At 42.5% G+C, this 26466-nt stretch overlaps 1 protein-coding gene across 1 annotated transcript in view; it reads left to right on the top strand.

The window, feature by feature from the left end:
- The window catches only part of MYO10 (myosin X), a 206684-nt gene that overhangs the window by 163364 nt on the left and 16854 nt on the right, over positions 1-26466 (top strand). The window contains exons 20-28 of the mRNA XM_063085311.1: positions 5166-5290; positions 5394-5508; positions 10991-11097; positions 11915-12124; positions 12471-12516; positions 13412-14266; positions 15706-15829; positions 19620-19863; positions 23749-23844. Coding sequence (XP_062941381.1) covers positions 5166-5290; positions 5394-5508; positions 10991-11097; positions 11915-12124; positions 12471-12516; positions 13412-14266; positions 15706-15829; positions 19620-19863; positions 23749-23844 — 1922 coding nt within the window. The remainder of the gene's footprint in view (positions 1-5165; positions 5291-5393; positions 5509-10990; positions 11098-11914; positions 12125-12470; positions 12517-13411; positions 14267-15705; positions 15830-19619; positions 19864-23748; positions 23845-26466) is intronic.

The following is a 26466-nucleotide window of genomic DNA, read 5'->3' as shown; positions in this document are numbered from 1 at the left end:
GCATGGCTTTGATTTGCATTTCCCTGATTAGTGACTTTGAGCATTTTCCATGTGCTGTTGGCCATCTGTATGTCTGTCTCCCTTTGAGAAATGCCTGTTCAGCTTCTTTGCCCATCATTTAGCTTGACCTTTCCGCTCAGTATAGTGAACTGTGAATATTGTTTTGTTCTCTTCAGGAGATCCCAAGGTGTGGAGAGGGTCTCACCTTAGTGGTAGTATTGGATTTCCCCATCATCACTTGACACTGCTTTTGCACTGCAGTGCTTAATCAGTGGTGCACGACTTGTGCCTTCAGAGAGTGGAGAGAAGTAATACCTTCTGCCTGGAAGTCATACCTACTGCCACTGTGTGGCAGGCTGGTTTCCCATCCCTCACCATTTCCTGGGCTCTTCTCAGGGTGCCTTGGTTGGTCTTTGTGAGATTCTCAAATGCTGAAAAGCATTGGAACTTCAAGGGTTCACAGGTAATAAACTTACTTTCCTTTAATTAAATAAGCACAGATTGAATGTCCCCTTACCATAGGCAGGTGGCTATTTCCAAGTCCACTGTCATACTACTTACTGTCTTTATGTAATATTTATGAAATTATAGAAGGCTAGGTAGTATTCAGGGCAATTGGATTCATTAACACATAAGCGCATGTATTTCTGTCTTTTCATTGTAAAGCACTTCCCCTGATCTCTGTGTCCCGGTTTGCCAGCACCTCAGTTGCCCTTTATTTAAATTTTAAACTGTAGGAGATAAAGTTTGCTCGTAATTGATTTTTGTGGAGGGTTTAGCATGTTCTGTTATTAATCATTTGCTTTTGTCTAGGCGTTCTGAAATCTTATTTTATCAGATTGTAGAAAAAGATGGTTTTTCTAATTTTTTTTTTTGGTAGGATTAAATTACCCAAAATATAAAGTAAAACTATCTCCAGGATATAAACCTTCTCCTGCATCCATCCCTTCTTGTTCATTTTTAAATGCCTCAGTGTCAGCCTGGCATGTAATGTTCTCTTTTTTATTTTTAACACCTTTTTTGAGATATAATTCACATACCATATAATTGACTCATTTAAAATGTACAATTCAATGATTTTTTTTTTTTTTTTAGTATATTCACAGCTATGTGTAGCCATTACCACAGTTAATTTTAAGACATTTTCGTCATCTTAAAAAGAAACCCCTTTACCCTTTAGCTATCCACTCCCCCATGTCCGCCATTTCTTGCACCAGTCCTAAGCAACCACCAGTCCACTTTCTGTAGATTTCTCTGTCCTGGACATTTCATTTGCATGGAATCATATAATATGGGCTCTTTTGTGACTGTGCCTGGCCTCTTTCACTTAGCACAGTGTTGTCAAGGCTCATCCATGTTGTAGCATATGTCAGTACTTCATTCTTTTTATGGCCAAATAATATTTCATTGTGTAGGTGTAAACCTCGTTTGTCTTCCCCATTCATGAGTTGGTTGGCATTTGGGTTGTTTCCATGTCAAGGTGCCCCCCCCACAGCAGCTCCTCCCCGCTCTGCCTGCTCTCCACCCCTTTCACCCTCTTCATACAGGGACTCCAGAATTCATTCTCTGATTTTTTTTTTCCATGATTAAAAAAAAAATTTTTGTTAAGGATATAAAATCATATAGAAGTTTTTCATGTTCTGTATGTGAGTGTTTACTTCTTTTAGTACAGTCTGATTTTTTTCTTTTTTTTTTTTTTCTTCTGAGCTTTCTCTTCCCCCTACCACCATAGCAGTGCCCCCGACTCAGTGACAGCCTAGCATGGATCTTTCCCTGTTTTCTTCATGTGTATATCTAGATGTATATATTTATACACATATACATAGATAGAATAGGGGTGTGGGGGGTGTCATTGTTTCTTTTATAAAAGTGAGATTGTTATGCATACTTTTCTGTAGCTTGCTGTTTTCAGTGAGTAATACCTTGTGAATGGCCCCAGAGTCCACTGGTGCATCTTTAATTTGGTCTTAGTTTTTAATGGCTGCATAATATTTCATGGTGTGCATGGTATCAGAACATACCCAGCTGTCTCCCTGGTGATGGTCTATTTCCAGTGTCATCGCTGCCACCACGGGGATCCTTTGACAGCACCAGTCTGACCATGTTGTGTCCTGCTCTGCGCCGCCAGTGGCTCCTTATCTCGAACACAATGACGGTCAGACCTGAGCACCATGTCTACCTTGAGCCCAGGCTCCTCCCCACCGTCCCCTGTCCTGTCCCAGACTAAAGACCGAGCATGAGAGGTTCTTTTTCCCCCTCATAGCTTTTTTTCTTTTTATCTGCAGGGAGTGCCCCTCCCCCTCCCGCATTTGAAGAGCCCATGCTCTGGTTCGAATCCATGCACCTTGCATACCCTGTCGGTGTTTTTCTCTCTCCTGTGTTCCCAAGGAACTTAACCTTAATCTTTAATATGGTTTCATATTAGGCTTTCTACTATATGAATAGTGATGTTTGACGTACCTGTCACCCTCCTAAATCTCAGGGTCCTTGGAAACAAAATGCAGACCCACCTTTTCTGAGCATGTATCACGAGACTTTGTACATAGTAGGTATTTAATAACTATTCAGTAAATGGATCAAGCCCAGACTCTGTGACTGTAATTGCCTCAGGTTAGGGCTGTCCCTTCTAAAATCTAACCTGTTTGTCGCCATCACAACTTCGCTGTTAGTACACCACCGCAGGCAGTCTTTGTTGGAGTGAGCTCAAGTTCTGCAAAACTAGTTACCAGTCAAGACTGGTGTGCATTCGTTTTGAAGGGCAAAGTGCCTTTAAGTTTTTTCTTGTCCAGCCTCCAGCTGTGTCATCTTTGAACATTAAATTCACCAGAAAAGGAAGTGGCCACTGAAAAGAGAACCACCAATGGAAATCGAGGTTTACCCCCCTCGTGATCGCAGGGTGGGTTGCCCAGGGTGACAATCAGCCTATAGATCCCCCTTCCCTGGTTAAATTACTGGGAAGGGGCAGAAACACAATCGCGATGGGAGCCTGGAAGTAGCGGCTGCTCCCAGCGGCTCTTGCCCTCCCCTGCCTGGGCTGTATCAAATCCTACAACCACACCACACTAATTAGCCCGGAGTGGAAGGGGTTGTCATGGCGACCGGGCACTTTTTAAAGCACAGGAATGGTGTTCATTATTGTTCCGTGTCTTTAGCTGTGGGGAAAAGGTCAGTGTGGCCGTTGTTTTCCATATGCATTTTGGCCTGAGAGCCGATCGGAAGGTGGAATGTCCCTCAGAGAGACTGGAAGATGGTAAGTGCGGCTGAACTTTTTGGATAGGGAGGTCCTTTGAGCAGTGGATCTGTTAGAATTTTTTAATAACTCGAGTGCCAAAGGAATTGTGCGGACTTTGTTAAGTAGAGACTGGAAGAAAAGAATCAAAGGTCAGGAACAGTGAAAGCTTGAGAGAGAGTTAGAGATATTTTACATTAAAGTCTTTGAGCATCAAATGATTAAATCTTTAGATGGTTTCTCTGATACTATGAATTTAACAAAGTTGAGTAAGTTTGATACTTTATTTGGCGTTCGTTTAATAGTCACTCTATCGTAGTCTTTGTTGATGGCCACTGGTCAGATTTTATTCTCAAGTAAATATAACAGAAGCATTGTAACCAAATACATTCAGAATGATCCCCCTCCACCCCCCACCCCTATTTTTTAATCCAGAGAGATGGTATAAGAGTCACCAAGGGTAATTTTGTCTTTATATTTGTATGCTTTTCTTACTTTTCTAAGGATAGTTTAAGTAATCAAGACTAAAAACCAGAGAGCCACAGTTCTTTGGATGTTTGCCCTAATTTGTTAGCTGCACTCGGTTAGAATATTGCTAAGTAAAGACAATTTGACCCACAGCGTTTGTAAAAGAAATTAAATATGAGAGAAGTCAGTCTGCTGGAGTTGATGGCAGCTGTTCCATCAAACGCTGTAAGGGGGATTTGCAGAGCATTCTTTACACTTATTTTTTGCTAGTTTGAAAGTGTGAAGAATAACATGGCTTTAAGCTTAATTTTGTGTTAATGACTGACTGCATTTTTAAGGGTCACAAATTAAGCCACTTTGCTTTTTTTTTTTTTTTTTTTTTTTTTTTTTGGCACTTTTTAACGATTACATTCTGTGGCACTATTTTCCAGGCATTTTATTCACAGTTGTATAGGATAACAAAATACAAATTAAAGAGACTGGGTTGCTGGATTAAAAAACAAATCACCATCCAAAAAGCTGTCAGTGGGAAGTGGCCTAATTTTATGCTTTACTCTGAAAAACTATTGTCCTGGCAGCAGTGCCTGATTGTTTGGCAACTGAGCAGATAAGAGAACGCATTTTAGAGTGTTAAGTCTTTGTATGATTTCCTCTGTCCTTAATCTGTATGTTCAGGGGCACATTTTATTTAGTGATCATAGTGTGGAACTCTCATAACTTGAGTATTTTACTAGAAATTAAGTGAATTTAAATTTTTTCATTTTTGTCTCTTTCCTTCACTGGCTCACAGTGCTGCCTGCCCCCACCCCACCCACTGTGTGTGTGTGTGTGTGTGTCTGTGTGTGTGTGTCTGTGTCTGTGTGTGTGTTTCTGTGTGTGTCTGTGTGTGTGTGTGTGTGTGTGTGTCTCTGTGTCTGTGTGTCTCTCTGTGTGTGTGTGTCTCACTAGGTCACTGTATTCTTTACCTAAAAAAAGTCTTTAAATGCCTTTAAATTTAAGTTTAAAAAGTAAAATAAAGTGATATTTGTATGAAAAAGTGTCTAAATCTGAAAAAAATAGATTTTAAAATGGAGGTACATTTATGATATTTGTGAGATAGAAATTTGAACATGGACATTGATATTAAAAAATTATTGGTATCTTTTTAAGATGTGATAATGATGTAGTTATAGTACAATATATATACAGAAATGTTTATGAATAAGATAATATGATATCTGGAACTTTCTTCAAAAAGTCCAAGGGGCGGGAGTAAGCAGGCTGGTGGCTGCGGCAGGGTTGGCGTGGGGGATGGTGTTGGAGCGAGGTCACGGTTTACAGGGCTTCATTTTTTATTCTGTTTTTTTTATGTAGGTTCAAAATTCTTGCGTTGTGGTGTGTGTAAAACAATGGTGTGGGTGGCCTTATTACCTCTATCTAATCTGATTCTGTCTTACCTAACTTTTTCCCACCTTTTCACTTGTTTTAGATGCCAGACCAGTTTGACCAGGCAGTTGTGCTAAACCAGCTGCGCTACTCGGGGATGTTGGAGACGGTGAGAATCCGCAAAGCTGGGTACGCAGTGCGAAGACCCTTCCAGGATTTTTACAAAAGGCAAGAGGGAGCTGAATGGATCTTTTTTTTTTTTTTCCCCAGAGGGGTTGGGGAAGGTGGGGAACAGTAGCAAAGAGTGACCCTGTGTGTCTTTGTGCTGCAGGTATAAAGTGCTGATGCGGAACCTGGCTCTCCCCGAGGACGTCCGAGGGAAGTGCACGGCCCTGCTGCAGCTCTACGACGCCTCCAACAGCGAGTGGCAGCTGGGGAAGACCAAGGTGCGATTACAGAGAGACAACAACTGCCACCAAACCCTGGGAGATGGCGGAGTGATGCTCACGAGGTTTAGTGTTGTGTGACACTGCTGATCGGTTGTGTTTTGACATTGGGATGATACTCACAGTTATCATGCCCACTACAACCCTTTGTCCTCCAAACGGTTACAATTTATTTGAAGTCCTTGATTTGTCAGGGACTCTGTCTTGTGAGGGGACACATTGAAACATTTCATCCGTGTGTGTGTGTGTGTGTGTGTGTGTGTGTGTGTGTGTGTGTGTGTGTACACACTCAGGCAGTCCATAAATGTTGGCTGATGAGTGACTTGGTGTTGTGGAAGTACTAGGCAGCCCCCAGCATCTAAGAAGTAAGACCCCAGGCCCTTCCGGTGTTCTGTGATGCAGGTGCTGGATGTACCGGCAGACAGTCTGAAATTCTGTAGGTTGCCAGAAACTCAGACCAAAAAGCGAAAAGTAGAGTCCACTTGTGGACATACTGGTGTGGTGGTGTCCCTTAACCTCTTATTCCAGACGGGAGCTGAGTAGTGGGGCAGTTTGTCCCAAACACCAAAAATTAACCATAATATTAGTTGTCCAACCTTTTCTCCCTGTGTCAGGGAGCTGCCAAAAATCTCATTTGGCTTTCCACGTGCCTCCAGTCTCTTATCACATGGGAAAGACAGACGTGTGACTCTGGACACAGAAGTGCAGGCAGCTGGGGTTGGCCTTTGGGTATAAGGGTGTCCTCCAAAGTAAGAGCTGGTCCTCCTGCCACTACTTGTATGTAACAGTGCACTGTCAGAAATATTTAATAGTTCTCACTCATAATAAGTTGTTTTTAGCCAAGGAGTTTCCTTGTTGTAAAAAAAGAAAGAAGGAGAAAGGAAAGGGAGACGGGAGGGAGGAAGACAGACAGACATGTATCCTGCAGTTTGACCAGTGTGAGATCAATGACACATACTTAGGCATGACTTCACGGCCACTCTGCCAGGGAAAGCCATGATGGTCCTACCCGTCTGCTCTGGAGGAATGTTTAATTGGTGAGAGGTTTGAGATACAGACATTTAATAAGGTAGAGATGGCGTGCAGAGGTATCACACTACTGTCCATTGCTGTGTAATACGTTACTGCAAACTCCACGGCTCTAACAATTCACATTTATTATTTCACAGTATCTAAGAGTCAGAGTTGGTGCTTAACTGGGTCCTCTGATCAGGGTCTTGCAAGCCTGTGGTCTCTGTATCCTGGGACTTCATTTATTTCTGGAGCTCTGGGGGTGTTCTTCCAAGCTCACTGGTTGTTGGTAGAATTTATTTCCTTGTGTGTTTGTAAGACTGAAGTCCCTGTTTTCTTTCTGATGACAGTCAGGGCCCACTTGCAGCTCCTGGAGGCCCCAAAGGACCTTGCTGTGTGGCCCCTCACAACATGGCTCACTTCCTCAAGGCCCGCAGGGCAAGTTCCTCCTCCAGTCAGTTAAGACGGAGTCTTTAATAATATAACACACTCACAGAAGAGACATCGCCTTTGCCAAATTCTGCTGGCTGCAAGCAAGTCACTGGTTCTTCCCACACTGAGGATTAAACAAGGCCTAACTCCTCGAGGATCACCTTAGGGTGTGCCCATTGCAGGTTGATAGGTGTCTCTGCCTGGAACCTTCCTCTCCACTCCTTCCTGAGCCAACTCATCCTTCAGGTCTTGGCTTAGGTGTAGACTTTGACAGAAATCCTTTTCTGACTTTCTTTAATGCACCCCAAAACTGAGTGAAGTCCCCTCCTCTGTCACCCCAGATCATCCTCTTCTTAGCCCTCTTGTAGCACTTGACATGCTGTCATGCCGCTGGCCTCTCTGCAGTCACTCAGTGGGGAGAGTGGAGTTCATTGCTCCTTTACACAGTGCATGTAGTAGGAGCTCAGTCAATATCTAAGTGCTGAAAAGCTGTTGGGGTGGCACAAGGATGTCGTGTGTTTATTTCCTCAAGGAAAACTTTCTGAAGAAAATGGCTCAAGTAGAGCTCTTGGCAGTGCAGTATAGTCGGCTCTGATTTTTTTTTAAGTCAAAAAGAAATTGCATTCTCTACAAACTAATGCCCCTGTCTTATCTCACTGCCTTGTACAGATCACTATGACTCACCCCAGCCATTAACAGTCTCTTTTCTGAGCTCCAAGTACCAATCCAACTTCACTTACAGTTTACATTAGGAAATCCGGTGCAAGGAGGGCTTGGGACCAGGTGTACCATCAGGGATTCAGAAAGATGGGCATTGTCCTCAGTTTACTTAGTTGTTGGAAGATAAGACATCCACTTACAACTGAAAATTAGGTTATACAGTATAATCTCTTTTAAGCACTGAGGAGACAGCTTCTCTAGGAGAGGTCCATGTGGATTGAGATGGATCAGGGAAGTAGTCAAGAAGAGGAAATCTCTAAAGAGGAGTTAAATTTTAATGAGTGAAAAGTTAGAAGTAGAATAGTTGTATGGAAGCTTATCAGTCCACAGAACCGTTGGGAGGTAAATGCAAACATTAGAGCATTTGAATTGCGTCCTCTAGATAGCTTTGATCTTGACCTGAGTTTGATTTAATTTTGTTTGATTTAATTATTCACTAGCATGGGTTTCAGTGAGTGTTGCCACCAGAAGGTCTTTGCATGTAAAGCCTTGAGCCTCTGATGAACATCTGGATGGTCTGGTGAAGGGATTTCCGTCATACTTACCCAGCAGAGGGACATGTGGCCAGCATGGGCGTCACCAGATGAAACATGGCACCAGGTCTGAATTGACTGGTGTATATAAAACATATTTAGTCTTCGTAAGGCAAGAATTCTTATCTGTAGGACTGGGGAAGCTTCACTACAGCAGGGAGGAGGCCTGTTCCGTTCTCCATGGAACAGCCGTTGAAGGAGGTTCTGATGGATTTCGCGACTGAGAAGCTGCGTTTAGGGGGACTCAGGTGGGCGGCTGCTCCCCTTTCTTCCCTGGTCTTTTCCCTCTGCCTCAAGATTCCAGCACACATTGCTTTTCTGACCCTCTCGACATTATTAGACCTTCTTCCTTCGTTCTGTGGTAATAAAGCCTGTGAGAGGTATTTTCATAAAGAAATCGTACTAGAAGGACCCATAGGATCCTCGGCTATGTAAAGGTGAAGGTGTTGGATATTGAGTCGCGCTCAGCAGAGCAGCCGCTGGAGTGGACGCCGCCCTGTCCTAAGCTGCTTCGTGGTGCCTGCCGAGGGCAGTGTGATGCCGGGTGACACCACCACGCACAGGAGCTCGGTCATGCTGATTCGATCGCAGCCAAGTCCTAAGAACATGATAATGTGACACAAGGGCTCACTGTGACACTTGCCGTGTGTTGTTGCATAAATTCGGGGTGGATACTCTTAATGAACCTAGGGCAGGTCTCTAAAAGCATTTTGCTCCATTTGTTTGCCCTTCATGTTAGTGAAGGAGAATGTAGATAAAGATGTACAAGTATAATGTAATAGGCAGAGCAGAAGAGCTCTCTTCTTAATGGGTATGAGGGTGAAGCAGGTACAATTGGCCGTCTGTATCCCCGTACCCCAGGTTCCTCATCTGCAGGTTGAAAGTATTCAGAAAAAATTTTAAAAATAACAAAAAATAATCCAAGCCAAAAAAAAAAAAAAAAAAAATACAATATAACTACAAGTATTGACATAGCACTTACATAGCATTACCTATTATAAGGAGACTGCAGATGACTTAAAGTATACAAGAGGATTGCGTAGGTTATATACAAATACTGCTCCATTTTGCATCAGGAACTTGAATATCCTTGGATTTTAGTGTCTGCACAGGTCTTGGTGTCTTTGGGGATACCAAGGGATGACTGTATTTCTCTGGTTTTGATTCCAACCAAGATGTTCTTTAGACTTCTGATAATGAAAGGGGGGTTTGTTCCTTCAGAAAAGTTTCCATTTGCTCCCCTAATAAATGTCTCACTCGTTAGAGTCGACACTTTTTTCTTAGTGTGTCACCACCACCACCATGCTTCTCCAGCATGTGACTTCATTACTTTCCCTTCTAAACACTCACGAGAGCCAATGCATTAGAATAATAAGGTATGTAATACCAAAAAATAATGTCAAAGAGAAGTTTAAATACTACTCTAAAGTCCAATCTTGATGAAAGCTGCTTCTGATACGTGGTTTTAATAATATGGAGAATTCATATTTCTGAACAACTCTAATTGCTATCACACAAGACAAGCTTTATATTTGTAGCTTTTGTTCTGTACGTTAAAGATATTTTTGCTGTTTGCTAAAGATACAGTGTCTTCATGCATCAACAGAGCATATTAATTGCAATTATAAGAAGAGGATTGTATGAAAAGCTTTTCTAGAAGATTTGTGTGTGTAGAGTTTTACAAATGCTCAGGAACCCAGAGCAGGAATAGGTGCAGCTTCTGTGGGTCACAAGGTGGTAGGACTCTTTATTTGCTTTTTTGGCCCAAATGTCATCGAGGAGACAGAGCAGGGAGTCTGGAGAACTGCGTCATGAAGACAACGTGAACGCATCAGCATAGCCAGAATGACTCATGGAGCATGAAGTGAAAATTCACAGAGGCACCAAAATGCCTCCATGCTGACCTTAACAGAAAAGCATAAAAATATTCGGCACTAGTGTTTTCAGGGAATAATTCAAAACTTCTTATGCATATATTAAATCTGAAATGCAGAAATTAAAAGCTACCTCGATAAAGGGAGGGTCTTAATATTTTCATATCTTCTCATACAGAGTGCCAATTATCAGACACGCTTACCTTATTTGACAAGCAGAGGATTGAGGTCCCCCTTCTCAGAAACAGAACAACAAATAGCTCAAGTTGTTTAATCCCAATTCCAGTGTGCTTGTGATAGCTGAACTGAGATGTAGCGGAAATAGTTCAGTTCTCATTTCAAACTTAGTTTTCAGAATTACATTCTTAATGTCAATATTTTTATGTGCATTTAAGTTTTTGAAGCTAAGATGCTCTGTTCATAATCATTTAGAAGGTGTGAAGAGAAGGTTTTCATGTGATAGCAAAATAACATTTTGGGAATTTCCTGGATTCCCTCTCTCCCTCTTCTTTCTGTGTCTCTATATCTTTTCGTTACTTGGCTTCCGTGTAGGACTGGAGCTGGTCCATTTGTTCTGGCCCATGATGAGATAAAGTGTTTAGAAATGTTAATAACAATTTGAGAGTCATTTTATACTTATTAAATCTAATAATTATAACAAAGTAAACGGAACTTGTACTTTATATATCTTTTAGTTTTTTCTTTCTTGTAATATATCTTTATAAACGTATTAGTCCATGACAGGTGGGATTTTTAAAAACCACTGTTCTAGAAAGCATGGGCATGTGAGTTTGAAGCCAACTTAAGAAGAGAGAAAAAAAGCCTTACCCCAGAAGGATATCTCTGACTCAGAGGTCCTTTCTTCTACCAGCCATGTTCTTTGCTTCTGACATGTGGCTCCCTCCTGGGCAGGTCTTTCTTCGAGAATCCTTGGAGCAAAAGCTGGAGAAACGGCGAGAGGAAGAAGTTACCCAGGCGGCCATGGTGATCCGCGCCCACATCTTGGGCTACTTGGCACGGTAAGAGCCACGCTCAGGGGAGAAGATGTTAAGCTCCATGCGGGGTCCTTCCCCAGCTATGTGTCCCCTGTGGACCAGCCTGAGTCGTTTGCACTGAGAAGAGTCCCAGGCGAGGCCTCCCAGGTATCTATGCCAGAAGCCCCGTCAGCTTGACCTGGGCAGAAAGAGGAAAGGATGCTCATCACTTTTCAACATCTACAATTAGAACAGTGACATTAGGGGACTCTGCTGACATACTTAACTGGTTTACCTAGTTCGTCTGCGTTATGCATTGAAGCCACAGCAGCTTGGCTATGTTCTTTGGTATTAAGGTTTGGTCTCTGGAGGCCCACTCTCCAGTTGTTTGCAGAGTGAGGCAGCTTTTTTCCCGTGCATTTTTGTTCTGTCCGCTATGCAGAATAGCGCACATGAAACCCCATATATTAACGTTTTCTGAAATACAAAGCTGTCCTGCTGCAGTGGCTTTTTTTTTTTCTTTCTTCGTATGAACAGTAGAATACATCAAATCTCTTTTGATATTTGTTTACCCAACTTCCTGCCAGGGCTATTCAAAGTTAGCATTAGGGGTTATGTGTTTGTTTAGCCAAGATAGGGATAGAGTTCTTACTTTAGTTTTGTTTGTTGTTATTTTGTTTTTCTTCTGTTTTGTTTTGACCAGAGGGGCCCCTTTGTCCCCTCCCTTCTCCATAATGAGGGTATCATTCCCAAAGCAGGCCCTCCTCTTTTGTCTTGTAGCCTTCATGTAAGCTCATTTGAATAACTCGAAGCCTCATTCATTACCTCAACAGCTATTCTCTGGTTTCTTTTTTGCTTTCAGAAAGCAGTACAGGAAGGTCCTTTATTGTGTGGTAGTAATCCAGAAGAATTATAGAGCATTCCTTCTGAGGAGGAGATTTTTGCACCTGAAAAAAGCAGCCATCGTTTTCCAGAAGCAACTCAGAGGTCAGATTGCTCGTAGAGTTTACCGACAACTGCTGGCCGAGAAGCAGGAGCAGGAAGAAAAGAAGAAACGGGAGGAAGAAGAAAGGTACAGGAGCTTTCTTGCTGGGATGAAGCATACATTTTGAGTTTTATGCTTAGTATCTCTCGTGCATCAAGAATCCTCAGTCGATGCTGCAGAACCGACTATTTAAAATAATAGCTCTTGGTGGCTGGAATTTAGAATTCCTTGGCAGCACTGAAGACCCAATTCTGTGTACAATTGTATTCATGCGCAGAATAAGCACATTGCCAAAGGAAGAGGCTTTGTTCTTCATGCTTTTGAAGTTGTTTTTAGCAAAGCTTTGGCAGACACATCTCCCTGAAAAGTGGTTCTAGGGTTGTCGTCATTGTTGTTGTTGATTTTTACTTTCCTTCTTCTTTCCTATTTTTAGAGAAAGAGAGAGAGCCCGAAGAGAAGCTGAGCTCCACGCCCAGCAGGTGATGAACGCTGTGACAGTTTGGCCTCTTGCTTACCCGCTTCCTTCCCACTTGAAACGCTTCGACTCTAGGATTCAAAACTGAAATAAAGTAGAAAGATACAGGAAGAATAGCTCAAGAGGAAATGTTTACGATGCAATTTCTAACCCGTTACCGTTGGGTAAAGCTTGGTGAATGTCTAAAATTTTAGTGTGAATCCCAACAGCGTAATTTCTCTAAACCGATATCACCCCTGCATTAATAATTTGTTACAGCTGCCATGACAAAATACCAAAGCCTGAGTGGATTAAACAATGGGAATTGATTTTCTCACAGTTCTGGAGGCTGGAAGTCCAAGGGCAAGGTGCCCTTAGGTTTGGTTCCTCTTGAGGCCTCTCTCCTTGGCTTGCAGACAGCCGCCTTCTCACTGTCTCGCTGGCCTTTCTTCTGTGTGCACCCTTCCCTAGTGTCTCTGTGTGTCCTAATCTCCTCTTCATATAAGGGCACCAGTTAGCTTGGATTAGGGCCCATCCTCTCAGCCTCATTTCAACGTAGTTACCTCTTTAACAGCCTTGTTTCCAAATACAGTCACATTGGGCCGGCCCTGTGGCGCACTCGGGAGAGTGCAGCGCTTGGGAGCTCAGCGGCGCTCCCGCCGCGGGTTCGGATCCTATATAGGGATGGCCGGCGTGCTCACTGGCTGAGCGCGGTGTGGCCGGTCACAAAAATGACAAAAAAAAAAAAAAAAAACAAATACAGTCACATTCTCAGGTACTGGGTTTAGGGCTTGAGTTTGGGGTGGGATGGGGGGACACAGTTCAGCCCATAACCATCACATTGTGGTTGCAGAGTGGGGGTGATGCTTGTACTTTGTCTCTTGAAATGTCCTAAAATCTCCCTTCTCCTTTACATCCAGGAGGAAGAAGCAAAGAAGCAGCGAGAGCTCGAAGCCTTGCAGAGGAGCCAGAAGGAGGCAGAGCTGACCCAGGAACTGGAGAGGCAGAAAGAAAACAAGCAGGTGGAAGAGATCCTCCGCCTGGAGAAGGAGATTGAGGACCTGCAGCGCATGAAGGAGCAGCAGGAGCTCTCGCTGACCGAGGCCTCCCTGCAGAAGCTGCAGCAGCTGCGGGACGAGGAGCTCCGGAGGCTGGAAGACGAAGCCTGCCGCGCCGCCCAGGAGTTCCTCGAGTCCCTCAACTTCGACGAGATCGACGAGTGTGTGCGGAACATCGAGCGCTCCCTGTCCCTGTCCGTCGAGCTCGGCGAGCTGGCTGAGAGCGCGAGCGGGGACAAGCCCAGCTTCAACTTCAGCCAGCCCTACCCGGAGGAGGAGGTGGATGAGGGCTTCGAGGCCGACGACGACGCCTTCAAGGACTCCCCCAACCCCAGCGAGCACGGCCACTCGGACCAACGCACAAGTGGCATCCGCACCAGCGACGACTCTTCCGAGGAGGACCCCTACATGAACGACACGGTGGTGCCCACCAGCCCCAGTGCGGACAGCACAGTGCTGCTCGCCCCGTCTGGCCACGACTCCTCCAGCGGGGAGTCCACCTACTGCATGCCCCAGAACACCGGGGACCTGCCCTCTCCGGACGGCGACTACGACTATGACCAGGACGATTATGAGGATGGCGCCATCACCTCCGGCAGCAGCGTGACCTTCTCCAACTCCTGCGGTAGCCAGTGGTCCCCAGACTACCGCTGCTCTGTGGGGACCTACAACAGTTCCAGCGCCTACCGCTTCAGCTCCGAAGGGGCGCAGTCCTCGGTGAGTACCTGCCGAGTTGTCCCCCTGGGGATGCAAGGGGCCTGTCATCCACACCCCTGTTGCACTAAGACATCCCCCCATAGAATGCACAAAGATTTCACAGTCGTGAGCTTATGGGTATCTTAAACCCCTTTCTCTTTCCAAAAACCAAGCACATTAGTAAATAGTACCTGGATGTGCCTGTTGCGGGTTGAACTGAAAGCCCAGAACTGAATTTTGCCTGAGGCCTGAGAAAACTGGCATTTTAAACAGAGCCGTTAGCTTTGCTTTGCTGCACGATGGGAAACGAGGCACACCCAGAGCTGCAACTAGACTTGCCAAGGGAGTGTTGGAGAACTTTCCTTCCAGTAACTTCACAGTCCACACCGCACGATGCTAGTCCTTGTGCTGGTTGTAAGGGAGGAATCTTCAGGGTTTCGATATGCTCTCTTTCCAGCTTCTGGATTTATTATAGTTTACTTTTATTTTTTTTTTCCCTTTGGTTGTGTATTAAATGCTCCCTCCGCTTTTGAAGACTTGAAAATATTTTTAGCATAGTGATTAAAAGGAGATTAACTCTTGCATGGTTTGAGTAAAATTATACTCTTAAACAGCAGTGTTATTTTTAGAATAGATAGCCTTTGACTTTCTAAAATTTTTCATTTTTTTGGCGGCTGGCTAATACAGGGATCTGAACCAGCCATGACCTTCAGGTTATAAGGCTGCATTCTAACCAACTGAGCTAACCAGCCAGCCTCTAGAGTAGATAGCCTTTGGATTAAAGTACGTGTGCCTTGTGTTTTATGCATCAGTCCATCTAATGATTTGACCCTAAAAGTTAGTCTTTTGTAAGTCTGAAGAATTCTTTTGGTTGCCACACTTCACTGTGCTTTTTTTGTTGTTCTGTTTTGTTGTTTAACAGTATGAACAAAAGCTTTAAGCAAAAAAATGAAATAGTACTTTCAGAAAGAGTATAAGAAATTTGGTATGACTTGTAGAGCATCGGTGGGTAAAGGACAAATTTGCTGCTTTAGTATTTTATAACTACCTTCAAATAAAGCAGACCTTAATGTTGACATTTTACAGAAGACTGAGATTTGCAGGTTACTTGCCTGAAATCACATAACTTGTCAGTGGTAGAACCAGGGTCTGCCTGCTCCAACTCCTTTTGAAACTATTAATTTTTACTGCTTCCCACATTAACACATTGAGATGTGTGGGTGGGGGAGAAAGGTGTACTTTTCTCAAAGTGTCAATCAGGTTACGTTCTGAAAAAACTTCAAACCTGGAGAGGAAAATTATAGTGAAAAAAATGTAAAATGGTCACGCTCCATTGTGATGCTGTGAATTGGGAGTATCGCTCCTTTGTCCGTGATTTTTATTTTTTCCATGTTGAGATATGCTGGGTGTTTTCCGTGCTGACTTTCTGCTCACTGCTGGCTCTCTCTCCCCTTGTCCAGTTTGAAGATAGCGAAGAGGACTTTGACTCTAGGTTTGATACAGATGATGAACTCTCTTACCGGCGCGACTCGGTGTACAGCTGTGTCACGCTGCCGTACTTCCACAGCTTCCTGTACATGAAAGGTATGACTTGCAGGCCACTTTACCTGCCCCTTATGGGAGCATTAGGCCACATAGGTGAATGGAGGACGCCATGCTATGCTGGTGTAACATGGGTGACATGGTCCTACCATGGTGAATGCTGAGTTGATGTCCCTGGATTGGTGCAGAGAGGTAGGACCACCATGCCTCCATTTGCAGTCCCTCTGTCCTCTCTGTGGCCTCCCCTGTCTTATCTCCATTTATTTTCCTTTCTTCCTTTCTCCTTTCCACTTTTTCTCCTCCTCTCCCTGCCTCTTTCTCTTCCACTCTTTCTCTCTGTCTTTCTCACCCACATACATATACACACAAACAAATGCGTGTGCTGCTGCTGCTGCTGGAATTGGTAGGCACCCATTCTAATGATAAACTGCATTTTTCTCTCCCACAGTGTGTTACAGAACCTAGAAGGATATGCTGTACATGGTGGGGGGAGTATAAAGATCTGACAGAGGGCCACAGCTGCTTAAACTGCTTAAACACCTACTTTCCGATGAGAATTTTCATCGTATACAGTCGTGCGCCGCATAATGCACATTTCAGTCGATGGCAGACCGCACATGATGGTCGTCCCATAAGACTACTGTGTAGTGGAGCTAAAAACTTCCTGTCACCTAGGGAGGTCTTAGCCATGGTAATGTTGTAGCGTAACATGTTTCTCACGTGTTAGTGGTGATGCTGGCTGGGAGCAATAGGCTGTAACATACAGCCTGTGTGTGTTGTGGGCTGTGCCGTCTAGGTTCGTGTATGTATACTCTGTCATGCTCACACGACGTCAAAATTGCCCAACAGTGCTTTTCTCTTGTGCTCGTCATTAAGCAACGCATGACTGTGTTTTAGTTACTGTTAACCTTTAAGTATACTGTATTGAACTTTAACACTTGGGGACCTTAAGGCACACTCCTTTTGAAAAATTATTTGATTAGGACCTCGTACTCATGCCTTATTCATGTTTTTGACTCTGGCTTAACTCAGTGACAGGGATAATGGGAAACCACAATCATCACCAGTTTTTGGTAGGAGTTTTACGTGGATCATTGTCTTAGTCCATTATTTGTTGCTTACAACAGAGTACCTAAAACAGGGTCATTTGTAAGAAAATGAAATTTATTTCTTACAGTTTTGGAGGCTGGGAAGTCCAGTGTCCAGGGGACACATCTGGTGAGGTCCTTCATCTTGGTGGGGACTTTCTGTAGAGTCCCTAGGTGACACAGGTTATCATATGGGAAGAATGGGGCAAGAGCGCTTTTACGTGCTTACTTGCCCTCCTTATAGAGCCCCCAGGTCTGCTCCCATGATAACTATTAACCCATTACTCCATGGGTGGATTAATCCATTCATGAGAGCATAGTTCTCACGATCTAATCGCCTCCCAAAGGCCCCAATTTTCTACACAGCCACATTGGAAATCAAACTTCAATACATGAACTTTTGGGGGGACATTTAAACCATAGCAGTTGTCAAAAGTGGGGAACATCTTGTTTCTCACATGGCCCTAGACTGAATGAGGGCAAGAGTCAAGGATGTGAGGATGGGGTGGGGATAACCAGACCCTGTCCCCAGGTGAGTTCTTTACCCTGATACCCTTTCCTTTCTCTCCTTTTCTTGCTTTCCCCATCTTTAAGTTTTTTGTCTTCTCTGACCCTTTACTTTGTTTTCTACAGCCATCTTTTTTCACTCACTTTTCCTTTTCTTCTTCCCTCAATGAAAAACTTTTATTCTGTGTTCCCTTTCCCTGTTTCTTCTATTCCTTTGTTTCTCTCATTGGTGTATTTATCTTTCTTTATGTATCTTTCTTTTGTTCTCCTTCATATTTTTTTTCTGTTCTTCTTATGTTTTTCCTTTCACTTGATTTCCTTTTTGCTTCATCTGCTCCCCTTCTGAAAAGATGGGTCTGGCCACTAACACTGGTCATTTGCTTTTCAATGATCTGCCATTCTCAGACTTAGACCCCCAAGTGCTCATGAAAACCCCACCAGGTTTGGCTTAGGAGAGACCTTTCTATTTTCTGAAATCACTAGTTGGTATAAATTTTTATGAGTGTTGGAATGAAATTGAGAGATTCTAACCAAATGACATAGCCAGCATTGGAACACCTGACAAAAGAAAAAAAATAATCAAATCAGAACCTAGTGATTCAATAAGTATTTAATGATTGCATCTTAAGATTTTTCTCATATATTTCTCAGGTAGAATAAATACAAGCTTTTTATTATTAATAAATTTCCCCTCCCCTAATTAACTTTTAGTTCTTTAAGTTTGCTTTAAAATCTCCTATAATGTCACTGCTATTTATAAAATATGGCATTGACTTATCACATTGTTGTCTGATTAAACAAATAAAATTAGGAAAAAAGTAAAGATATATTTAAAGCATTAAAATCAGAGTTCAAGAAGGTAAGCAGGTAAGGTTTGGGCATCTCTGAGTAAAACAAGTTATTGTGTAAATGGCAGCACCATTTAATCATTAAGATAGTCTTATAGTAGTACCAGAGAAGTAGTTTCAGAGAAGCCAATGAAAAAGAAAATCCAATCACCCACTTACATTTTATGGGTAAAAATGAGTTTTTACCAGCCAGATAACCTACTTCAGGTGTTTGCAACTGGGAAATTAATAGCATTGATCAAAATCTGTAAATGGTAAAGTATCAAGAGAGCAGCTGGAACTGCAGAGAGAGGGCTAAGAGTGAATCCTAAAGCAGATGATGAGCAGATTAAATACACTAGTGCTGACGGCTGTTGTGATGACTGTTCTAATCTTTGAAACAACTGTGAATAAGCTTTATCATTTAAAGATGATAAGGTAATAAATTAACTTTGTACTAAAGTTTTCTCTAGGCTTGTTTTGAGAAACCCAAATTAAAGTCACAGATCAAAAAAGTAATAATGTTTTATTCTGGTAGTCCTTGGCAAGTTGCCTGTTTGTTAGGAAATAGCTCTGGAGGTTAGCATGATCACAAAAGCTATCTCAGCTAGGTGAGCAGGGAACCTTATATCTTATATTTACACCTTATATTTAAAAAGAAGGAGGGAGAGCAGTCTATGTAGTTCAACGAAACAGGTGCAATGTCTGTCCTTTGCATACTGAACTGAAACCAATGTCATAGCCTCATCTGTTCCCACGTGAGGCGTAGATCTATAATCATTAAAAGTCATTGAAGAAATTATCTGAAAAGGTCCATTTACATTTATTTTCCAGTTTATAAAAAGGAAGTATTTTGTTTCTATTTACTTTTTAAATATCCATGTTTAAAAGTTTCTTATGTTTATTACTGGCCAATCAAAAAATAATGTGTGGACATTTTATAATCAATTACTGAAGAAGATGAGGTTCTTCAGGGTGTTAATTAAAACAGATTTTTGAATGATGGTCATGACACCCTTGAGCCTCTTTGGGGAATCTAGAATACTAAGGTAAAACTATCCTGCTAGAAGAGAGTAGAAATATTTTTAATCCTGTGAGAGATAATACCTGTATGTTCTTGTCTAATTAATCTTAACCAAAAGTTTTCTACTACATAAATTATAGCTAAATTCTCTTTCTCTCTCTTTTTTTAAGTCCAATCACAATTCAAAGCAATTTGGAATCTTGCTTTGTTTCGTAGTCTCAATCTTACACCTGTAAACCATTTTCAGATAATAAGGGGTCTCTGGGTGTGCCGCAGCAGGACTAAGTTAAAGACAGGCTAAACCTTAAGACCTGTTATGGGTGTTACTGTCATTCAGTTTGATTGACTTCTCTTAAACCCCTCCCTATTTGATCTTGGGGAAACAGGTGGCTTAATGAACTCCTGGAAACGCCGCTGGTGTGTCCTCAAGGACGAAACCTTCCTGTGGTTCCGCTCCAAGCAGGAGGCGCTCAAGCAAGGCTGGCTCCACAAAAAAGGCGGAGGTTCCTCTACACTGTCCAGGAGAAATTGGAAGAAGCGCTGGTTCGTTCTCCGCCAGTCCAAGCTGATGTACTTTGAAAATGACAGTGAGGAAAAGCTCAAGGGCACCGTAGAAGTCCGGACGGCAAAGTACGTTGATGGAGCCTGGACGTGGCCCGGTTGGGTGGTGCTCTGGGCTGCTTGATCATATATGCCAATAGTCACAAAGCTACGCTGTGCAAGTTCCTTGCGGCAGTAGACTGTAGTAAGTGTTCAGTGAGTCCCAATAATTCAGTTTAGTGGATTGAATTATTAGGAACCTGGGAAGCAAGACTTAATCTGTGAATAATTTGCTTTTTGTGCTTATACTCAGACACATGGCTCTCATTTGGAAGGTGGCCAGTTGGGCATATAAATAGCCCATTGGAAATGTACGTATGCAGGGAGAATGGTGTGAATATGGAGCAATTGGTTGAAAGATCTTTTATGGGTCAACATATCACTTTCTGTTCTTTCTCATTCCAGCTGTTAGCCAGTAGATAAATTAGCTAAGTTGGGAGAAGACTGACAGTCTCGAGGTGTTTTTTGAGATAAATCATTGGTCTCCTACCAGTGTTGGGTACACTAGCCATCTGCATTCCCAGCAATGAAAGGACCAGGGCTGGTCTTTGATTCCATCATGACCCCTTATGCTGCCACCCCTTTATAGATCCAAAGTTTTGGACTATTGAGAGCTTATTATTTTTGTTAGAAATTAAGTAATATTTTCAGAAAATTGTTGGAGTTAAGGGCAGCTGGTTTTCTTGGGTAACTAGATACTAAGCATGAAAACTTGTTTAAGGGTAACCAGCAGCCACACTCTATTCAAAACCGAGCAACCACAGATATTTAGAAATCTGGTAAAAATAAGCTTTGAGAAATCAAATGAACATCTGAAGTCCTGAAGTCATGAGACTTGAAAATCAAATATTATTTCTCATCAACCGGTGTCAGCAACTTGAGAAAATTATTCACTGGAAAGTAGAAAGTTAAATGAGAAGAAAGTCTTTTCTGCATTTGGTTTTGAGGGCAAATGATGAAGTGCAGACAGCAGAGTATTGGACTTTTCCAGGCTGCCCCTTTCGGGTTCATTAGGAGAATTCAGAATTCGGGTCTGAATCCTACAACAGCATGTGTGCACACACGGCGCAGCTCTGTGACCTCCTGAGGGCTTCGCAGCCCTACGTACATAATGTTCCTCTTTATTCGTCCTGTAGAAGGGCCACAAATGCCAGCGTGCTGAGAGGGGGGAGTCATGGTGTTGAATTTCAGCAGAGTAAATTGACACTTTTTTTGCAACTCACTTTTATGTGCACTTAATAAAGCTCTATTCTTCAGGTGCTTTGTCAAAATTACACAGTTAGGGAAGTGTTAGCTTTTATTCAGCCACTTCTGTCGAACAGAAGCAATGACTTGTTAGGGTTTTACTGCATCAAGATTTTGTTTTTCTGTTTTATAATTTTGAAACATTTTATTATAGATAATTGCAATCATGTACAAGAGTAGGTAGAAGAATATAACAAAACCCATGTACTCATTACAGAGCATTCGGTGCTCGTCCACCCATGGCCAATAGTGTTTCATCCATAACCCCACCTGGCCCACTCCCCCAACAAACTGCATTACTTTAAAGCAAGTCCATGACATCACATAATTTCATCTATAAATATTTTAGTATGCATTTAAAGAGTCTTTCCATTATCACGTTTAAAAAATTTTATCTCCTGATCTAAACACCAGTCATTGTTCAGATTCTCCAGTTGTCTTATAAATGAAGGTAGTAGTAGTGTTCTTGTTGGTTTGGGTTGTTTTTACAGTTTCTTTCTTCAAATCAGAATCCAAAGAAGGTCTAGACTTTGTAGTTGGTTTTTAGATCACTCAAGTCTCTCTTAATTTATAGTTCCCCCTGCATCTTTTCTCTCATTTGCTATCTGTAATTGAAGGTGCTCGCTCGTGTATGCTGCGGTTTCCAGACTTCAGATTGCACATCAGTGCCTTGTGTACCGTGTTCCTCTTTCTCATTTATTTCCCATGAACTGGTAGTTAGATCTAGAGGGTGATCCAGTTCAAGTTTTCTTTCCCCGCACCAGGGCTTCTTAGGTGATGGTGTCTATTTCTGTCAGAAGCCATATAATGGCCAGTGTCACTTTCTTGAGGTTGCCATAATTGTTGATTATTGCCTACTGCTATTAATTCATTAGGGGTTGCAAAATGTTCGTATTCATTTATTAGCTAGAATATTTCTATAAAGAGAAACTTCTCCTGATCAGATAAGTGGTTACCCTAAGGTACAGTTTGCACAGGAAAGGAAAAATAAGTGCTTGGTTTGGGGGGGGGGGGGGGGGCTGGCTGGTACAGGAATCCAAATCTGTGACCTTGGTGTTATGAGGCTGTGCTCTAACCAGCTGAGCTAACTGGCCAGCCCACTTGATATTTTTATTTTTTCTCTCAGTTTCTAGAAGAATGAATGGGTTCCTTTGCATACTCCAGTGACAGCAACCTAGGTTGTATTAATTTATTTATTTTTCCAAGTGTCAGTATGAGCTCACGGACTTTCACAGCCACTGCAGCTATTCTTGTGATGTTCACATCGGCCCCATCTTGGCCAGGAGGAGCCTCATCTTCTTCCTTTGATGAAATCCTGGTAGTTTTTGATAGTTTCCTTGCTTTCCGATATGACAAGATGTTCCCTACCTCCTTTTAAGATTCAGGCTCTGTCAGCAAAAGACCTCCTGAATGTTTGCTTTACGATTTTGAATGTCAGGCTTTGGGGAGGAGTTCTGAATTAGGGCCCAGCTACATCATTGTAGCCCTGACACTGTTGTCATCGTTTCCTTCCCCATGTCAGGGAAGCTTCTTGTGAGTACAGATCCCTGCCCCCAACCCTGTGGAGCCCCACCCTGTGTTTCTGAATGTTTCCTAGGATTCTGACGGGCCCTGTGGTTCAGAACCTCAGCCTTGCAGCTAGATCATAGGGTCTCACCCCACTCACTTTACACATGAGGAATCTGAGTTCCTGACAGGGAAAGTGGCTGGTCCAAGATGATGTGGTCAGGACGATTTTCCCTGGGGATTATTTTCCTGCCCAGGAGGCTCCATCGTCAAACCTGCTGTGCAAATTATTATCTTCCTGGTTTTCTAGTTTTTTAAATATTTTATTTCATTGATTCTAGCTGTAAGGTAATACGATATTTATTTTTCCTTACCAGTTAGACTGTTTTTATTTTGTTGATGTAAAATAAGTGTTTTTATTGGAACAATTGTATGACCTCAGGTGTCAAAGCAATCTGGTTTCAGCCCCAAGACTGTTCTTCATCAAATACATTATCATCTCTTGTCTGTTCCTAACATCTGCTTATGTTTTACCCTGATTTTGTTAACTCAGTCCACCAGTTTTATTCTTCTAGTGTTGCTTAGGGAGTGTTGGGGTGAGATCAAAATGGTTTGAGATCCAGAAACACCCAAATCCTGCTCTTCACTCCCAGAGCCCCTGACGGAACTAACATGCCTGTGTCAGGTAGAGTAAGTCAGAGACACCAGCCAAGGCCTTATGCTGTGATGAACTAGGGGCAGAGCTCACACCAGACTAGGTTGCCCTTTGGGTTTCCCTCCACTGCAGCTGAGAGAGAGTAGCCACAGTAAGTTGCAGCAGGAGTGGGGGCTGCTGCCCCAGCCTCTCTAGGGCCTGAGCAGGGGTGGACAGTGGGTGGACAGTGAGAAGAGAGAAGCCCCTCCCTCGAGAAATCAAGGGAATACCCCTCACCCTGGCCTCAACTGCAGCCCCCCTTCCCCTGGCAGCAGAGAGGAGCCTGGCTTCCTCTGGAGGTGACAAGAGTCTTCATTATTTCTAAAAGAAAAAATAAGGCTGATGTAAGTACACAGCTTCTTTGTTTACAGTTTCCAACTCAATCGTTAGTTTTGTCAAATTGCTTTTCTCAGTTATTACTAAGAATTCTGTGTTCGTGATTTGTGTATGTTGCTTTTGTGCCTTTGCAGAGAGATCATAGATAACACCAGCAAAGAGAACGGGATTGATATCATTATGGCCGATAGGACCTTCCACCTGATCGCCGAGTCCCCGGAAGATGCCAGGTGAGATCTGTACTGTCAAGTTCATCATACCCGCATCCTCCCTGTGCACAGGCGTGATCATCACACACAGCACTGGGAACCCTAGTGGCTTTGAAAAGATCTTAATTGATTTTCTAGTTGGTTTTCCTATTAGCATGGTTGAAGAACTGAGAGTCATGAGATGTTTATGGACTTGTGCCTTGAGAAATGTTTCCCTGATCAGATGTGTTCAGTACAGCATAGAGTTCAGGATTTCCAGCCTTAAATACCACTAGACAGACCCCTTGTTATCTGAGCTCAGGCTTTTATCGTCACTAGCTGGGTGTGTAAACCATGCAGCTGAAAGCCCAACCTCTGGAAGCTGCTGAGTTTTGAAAGTGAACAGCTTGTGTTTGCATAAGGATCGAAAGAGCAGGGAGCATTAGCCAGAGACCATTCGAAAAATGATAATGCTATGGCATTTGGAGGGTTTTAAAGATCTCAAAGAAGCTAGCACAAAAAAAGAAAAAGAAAAAAAGATCTCGATGCTGAAGCATTCAATAGGAGAGCTATTAGCTTACAAAGAACTATATTTCAGGCAATATTCTAAAATGCTTCTTCACATATATTATCTCATTTAATTCTGATGGCAATCCTGTGTGGTAGGTATTATTACTACCACGTTTTGCAGAGTGGGAGATTGAGGTACAGAGAAAGGATAGTATACTTTGTAATGTGATACAAGCACAGTTCTACTGAAGGAGGCATTAAGCATCTTACGTTTAACTTTGGACTGAGACCGAGGACAGCCGTGTCCCTCATCAGCTCGGGCAAGTTGTCTGACTTCTGGATCTCAGATTTCCATCGTGGAGTGCTGAAGAGATGTAGCACAAAATTAAGGAGAATGGGTATTTGCTCTTTGGTGTGCTGCATCTCAAGGTCACGTAGTAGATGTGACCCAGTGGAGCATCTGTCCGGTCTATTCCTGCTGCTTTGTGATTCTGTGGGGTTTTGTTGGAGGTGTTTGTCATCTGCTCTGAGCAATGCTGGAAAACATCTTCTAATTTATGAGGGTAACATCCAAGGGCCTATATTCTTCAATTCTCAGCCCAGAAATTAATAGAACCTTTTAGTGAGTTCTCAGGACTTCTCACTACCTCTTGCCCTTTGAATGTTTCTGAGTTGATACAACACCATGGTAGCAATGTTACGGGTAAAGACACCAGAAAATAATTCTTCCCATGGGAACAAACTAAAACCCTGCATGGACCCATAAATTATAACACAAACTGGAAAAACAAGCAAGCCTGGAATTATAGCCCCATCATTCTGTCTGGGACTCCTAGAGACCACGTGTGGTTTTTTTTTGTGGTCCAGGAAATGCCCACAGCTTTTCAGCTGAATTATAGGCCCAGCGTTTGGCAGCTGTCCTGTCCATTTTATGCTATAATGAACCTGCTAAATTTAACATTTGGAATATTTTAGCCAAGGACTTTTTCCCCTGGCCAGTGGAACACATTTTTGAAAATTCCTTTTCGGATTCCAAGTTATACTTCATTCAAGAGAAGAAATTTGTAAATTTAAGAGCGTTATCTGTACTGATTGAAAGTATAGCAAATTTTATTCCTTTGTATGTGTGATTCCGTGTGGCCTGCATTTTGAATGTGCTTGTTTTTCAGTGTTTGATTTGGGATGTTTTTGAGCTTAGTAAAGCAATGACTGAAGTCTTGCCTTTTGGTTAACCAAAATTGATGAAGTAAATTCATATTAAGGTGTTCTCTTAATATGAATTGTTAATATGAATTCCCTATTAATATTATGAATTCCTTAACATTATACAGACTCTTCCTGAGAGTCTTATATATTGATTATTTTCAAGCTATTGGTCACGTTTTTATTTTTTTTTCCAGGAATCGCAGCAGATAGATTTTAGTGTTTTGCTCTAAATAATTTACATGGCCACCTTTACATATGGGTGTTATTTTTTCATGTAAATATTTCATTGCATACCAAGTGCTTTTCCCTCTGCCCTGTTTAGTAAGAGTGTGTCTGTATGTCATATTAGCTCCTACAAAAGAAAATGCCCCACCATCTCTCACATTTGGTACCTCTCACATTTTGTAGTTGCTTAATAAATGTTGGATGGACGGATGGCTGTTTATGGTTATGTTCCTCACGCGTGTATTGTGTTTCTAGTTACGTCATAACTTTTGTTCGTGATTTTTCTGGAGTTGACATATTTTCCTTTATGTTCTGATTCTGATGAGACTGCAAGTGAAAAAACACATTTGGAATGAAGATGGAGGCGTTCTCTGGTCAAAATTTTCTCCTTTCTACTACAAGCAGTTGTTTTGATTTCCATCTCGACTATGGTTTTATTCATTTGAACAGAAATCCTATCAGGTGGATGGAAAACCTATCATGGAAATGACTAGAGAAATGGGTATCACGTGGCCATCCTGAGATGAGACCTGCTGCATTATTAACCTTCTAACTTTGAAATTTATTTTTAAAAAATGAAAAGTCACCTGAATGCCCCCTAGATTATAAATAATCACCAAAGATCCTCGATATGAGTGTTTTGGGTAGAACTAAGGATTTCATTATTTGCTGCCAATTTCTCAAGGAACGCATTGTCATCATCAGCAGGTATCTGTAAAGGTC

The sequence above is a fragment of the Cynocephalus volans genome, chromosome 2 (assembly GCF_027409185.1).
Source record: "Cynocephalus volans isolate mCynVol1 chromosome 2, mCynVol1.pri, whole genome shotgun sequence".
Lineage (NCBI taxonomy): Eukaryota > Metazoa > Chordata > Mammalia > Dermoptera > Cynocephalidae > Cynocephalus > Cynocephalus volans.
The sequence above is the reverse complement of the archived record's forward strand: the minus strand, read 5'-3'. Positions and strand labels throughout refer to the sequence as shown.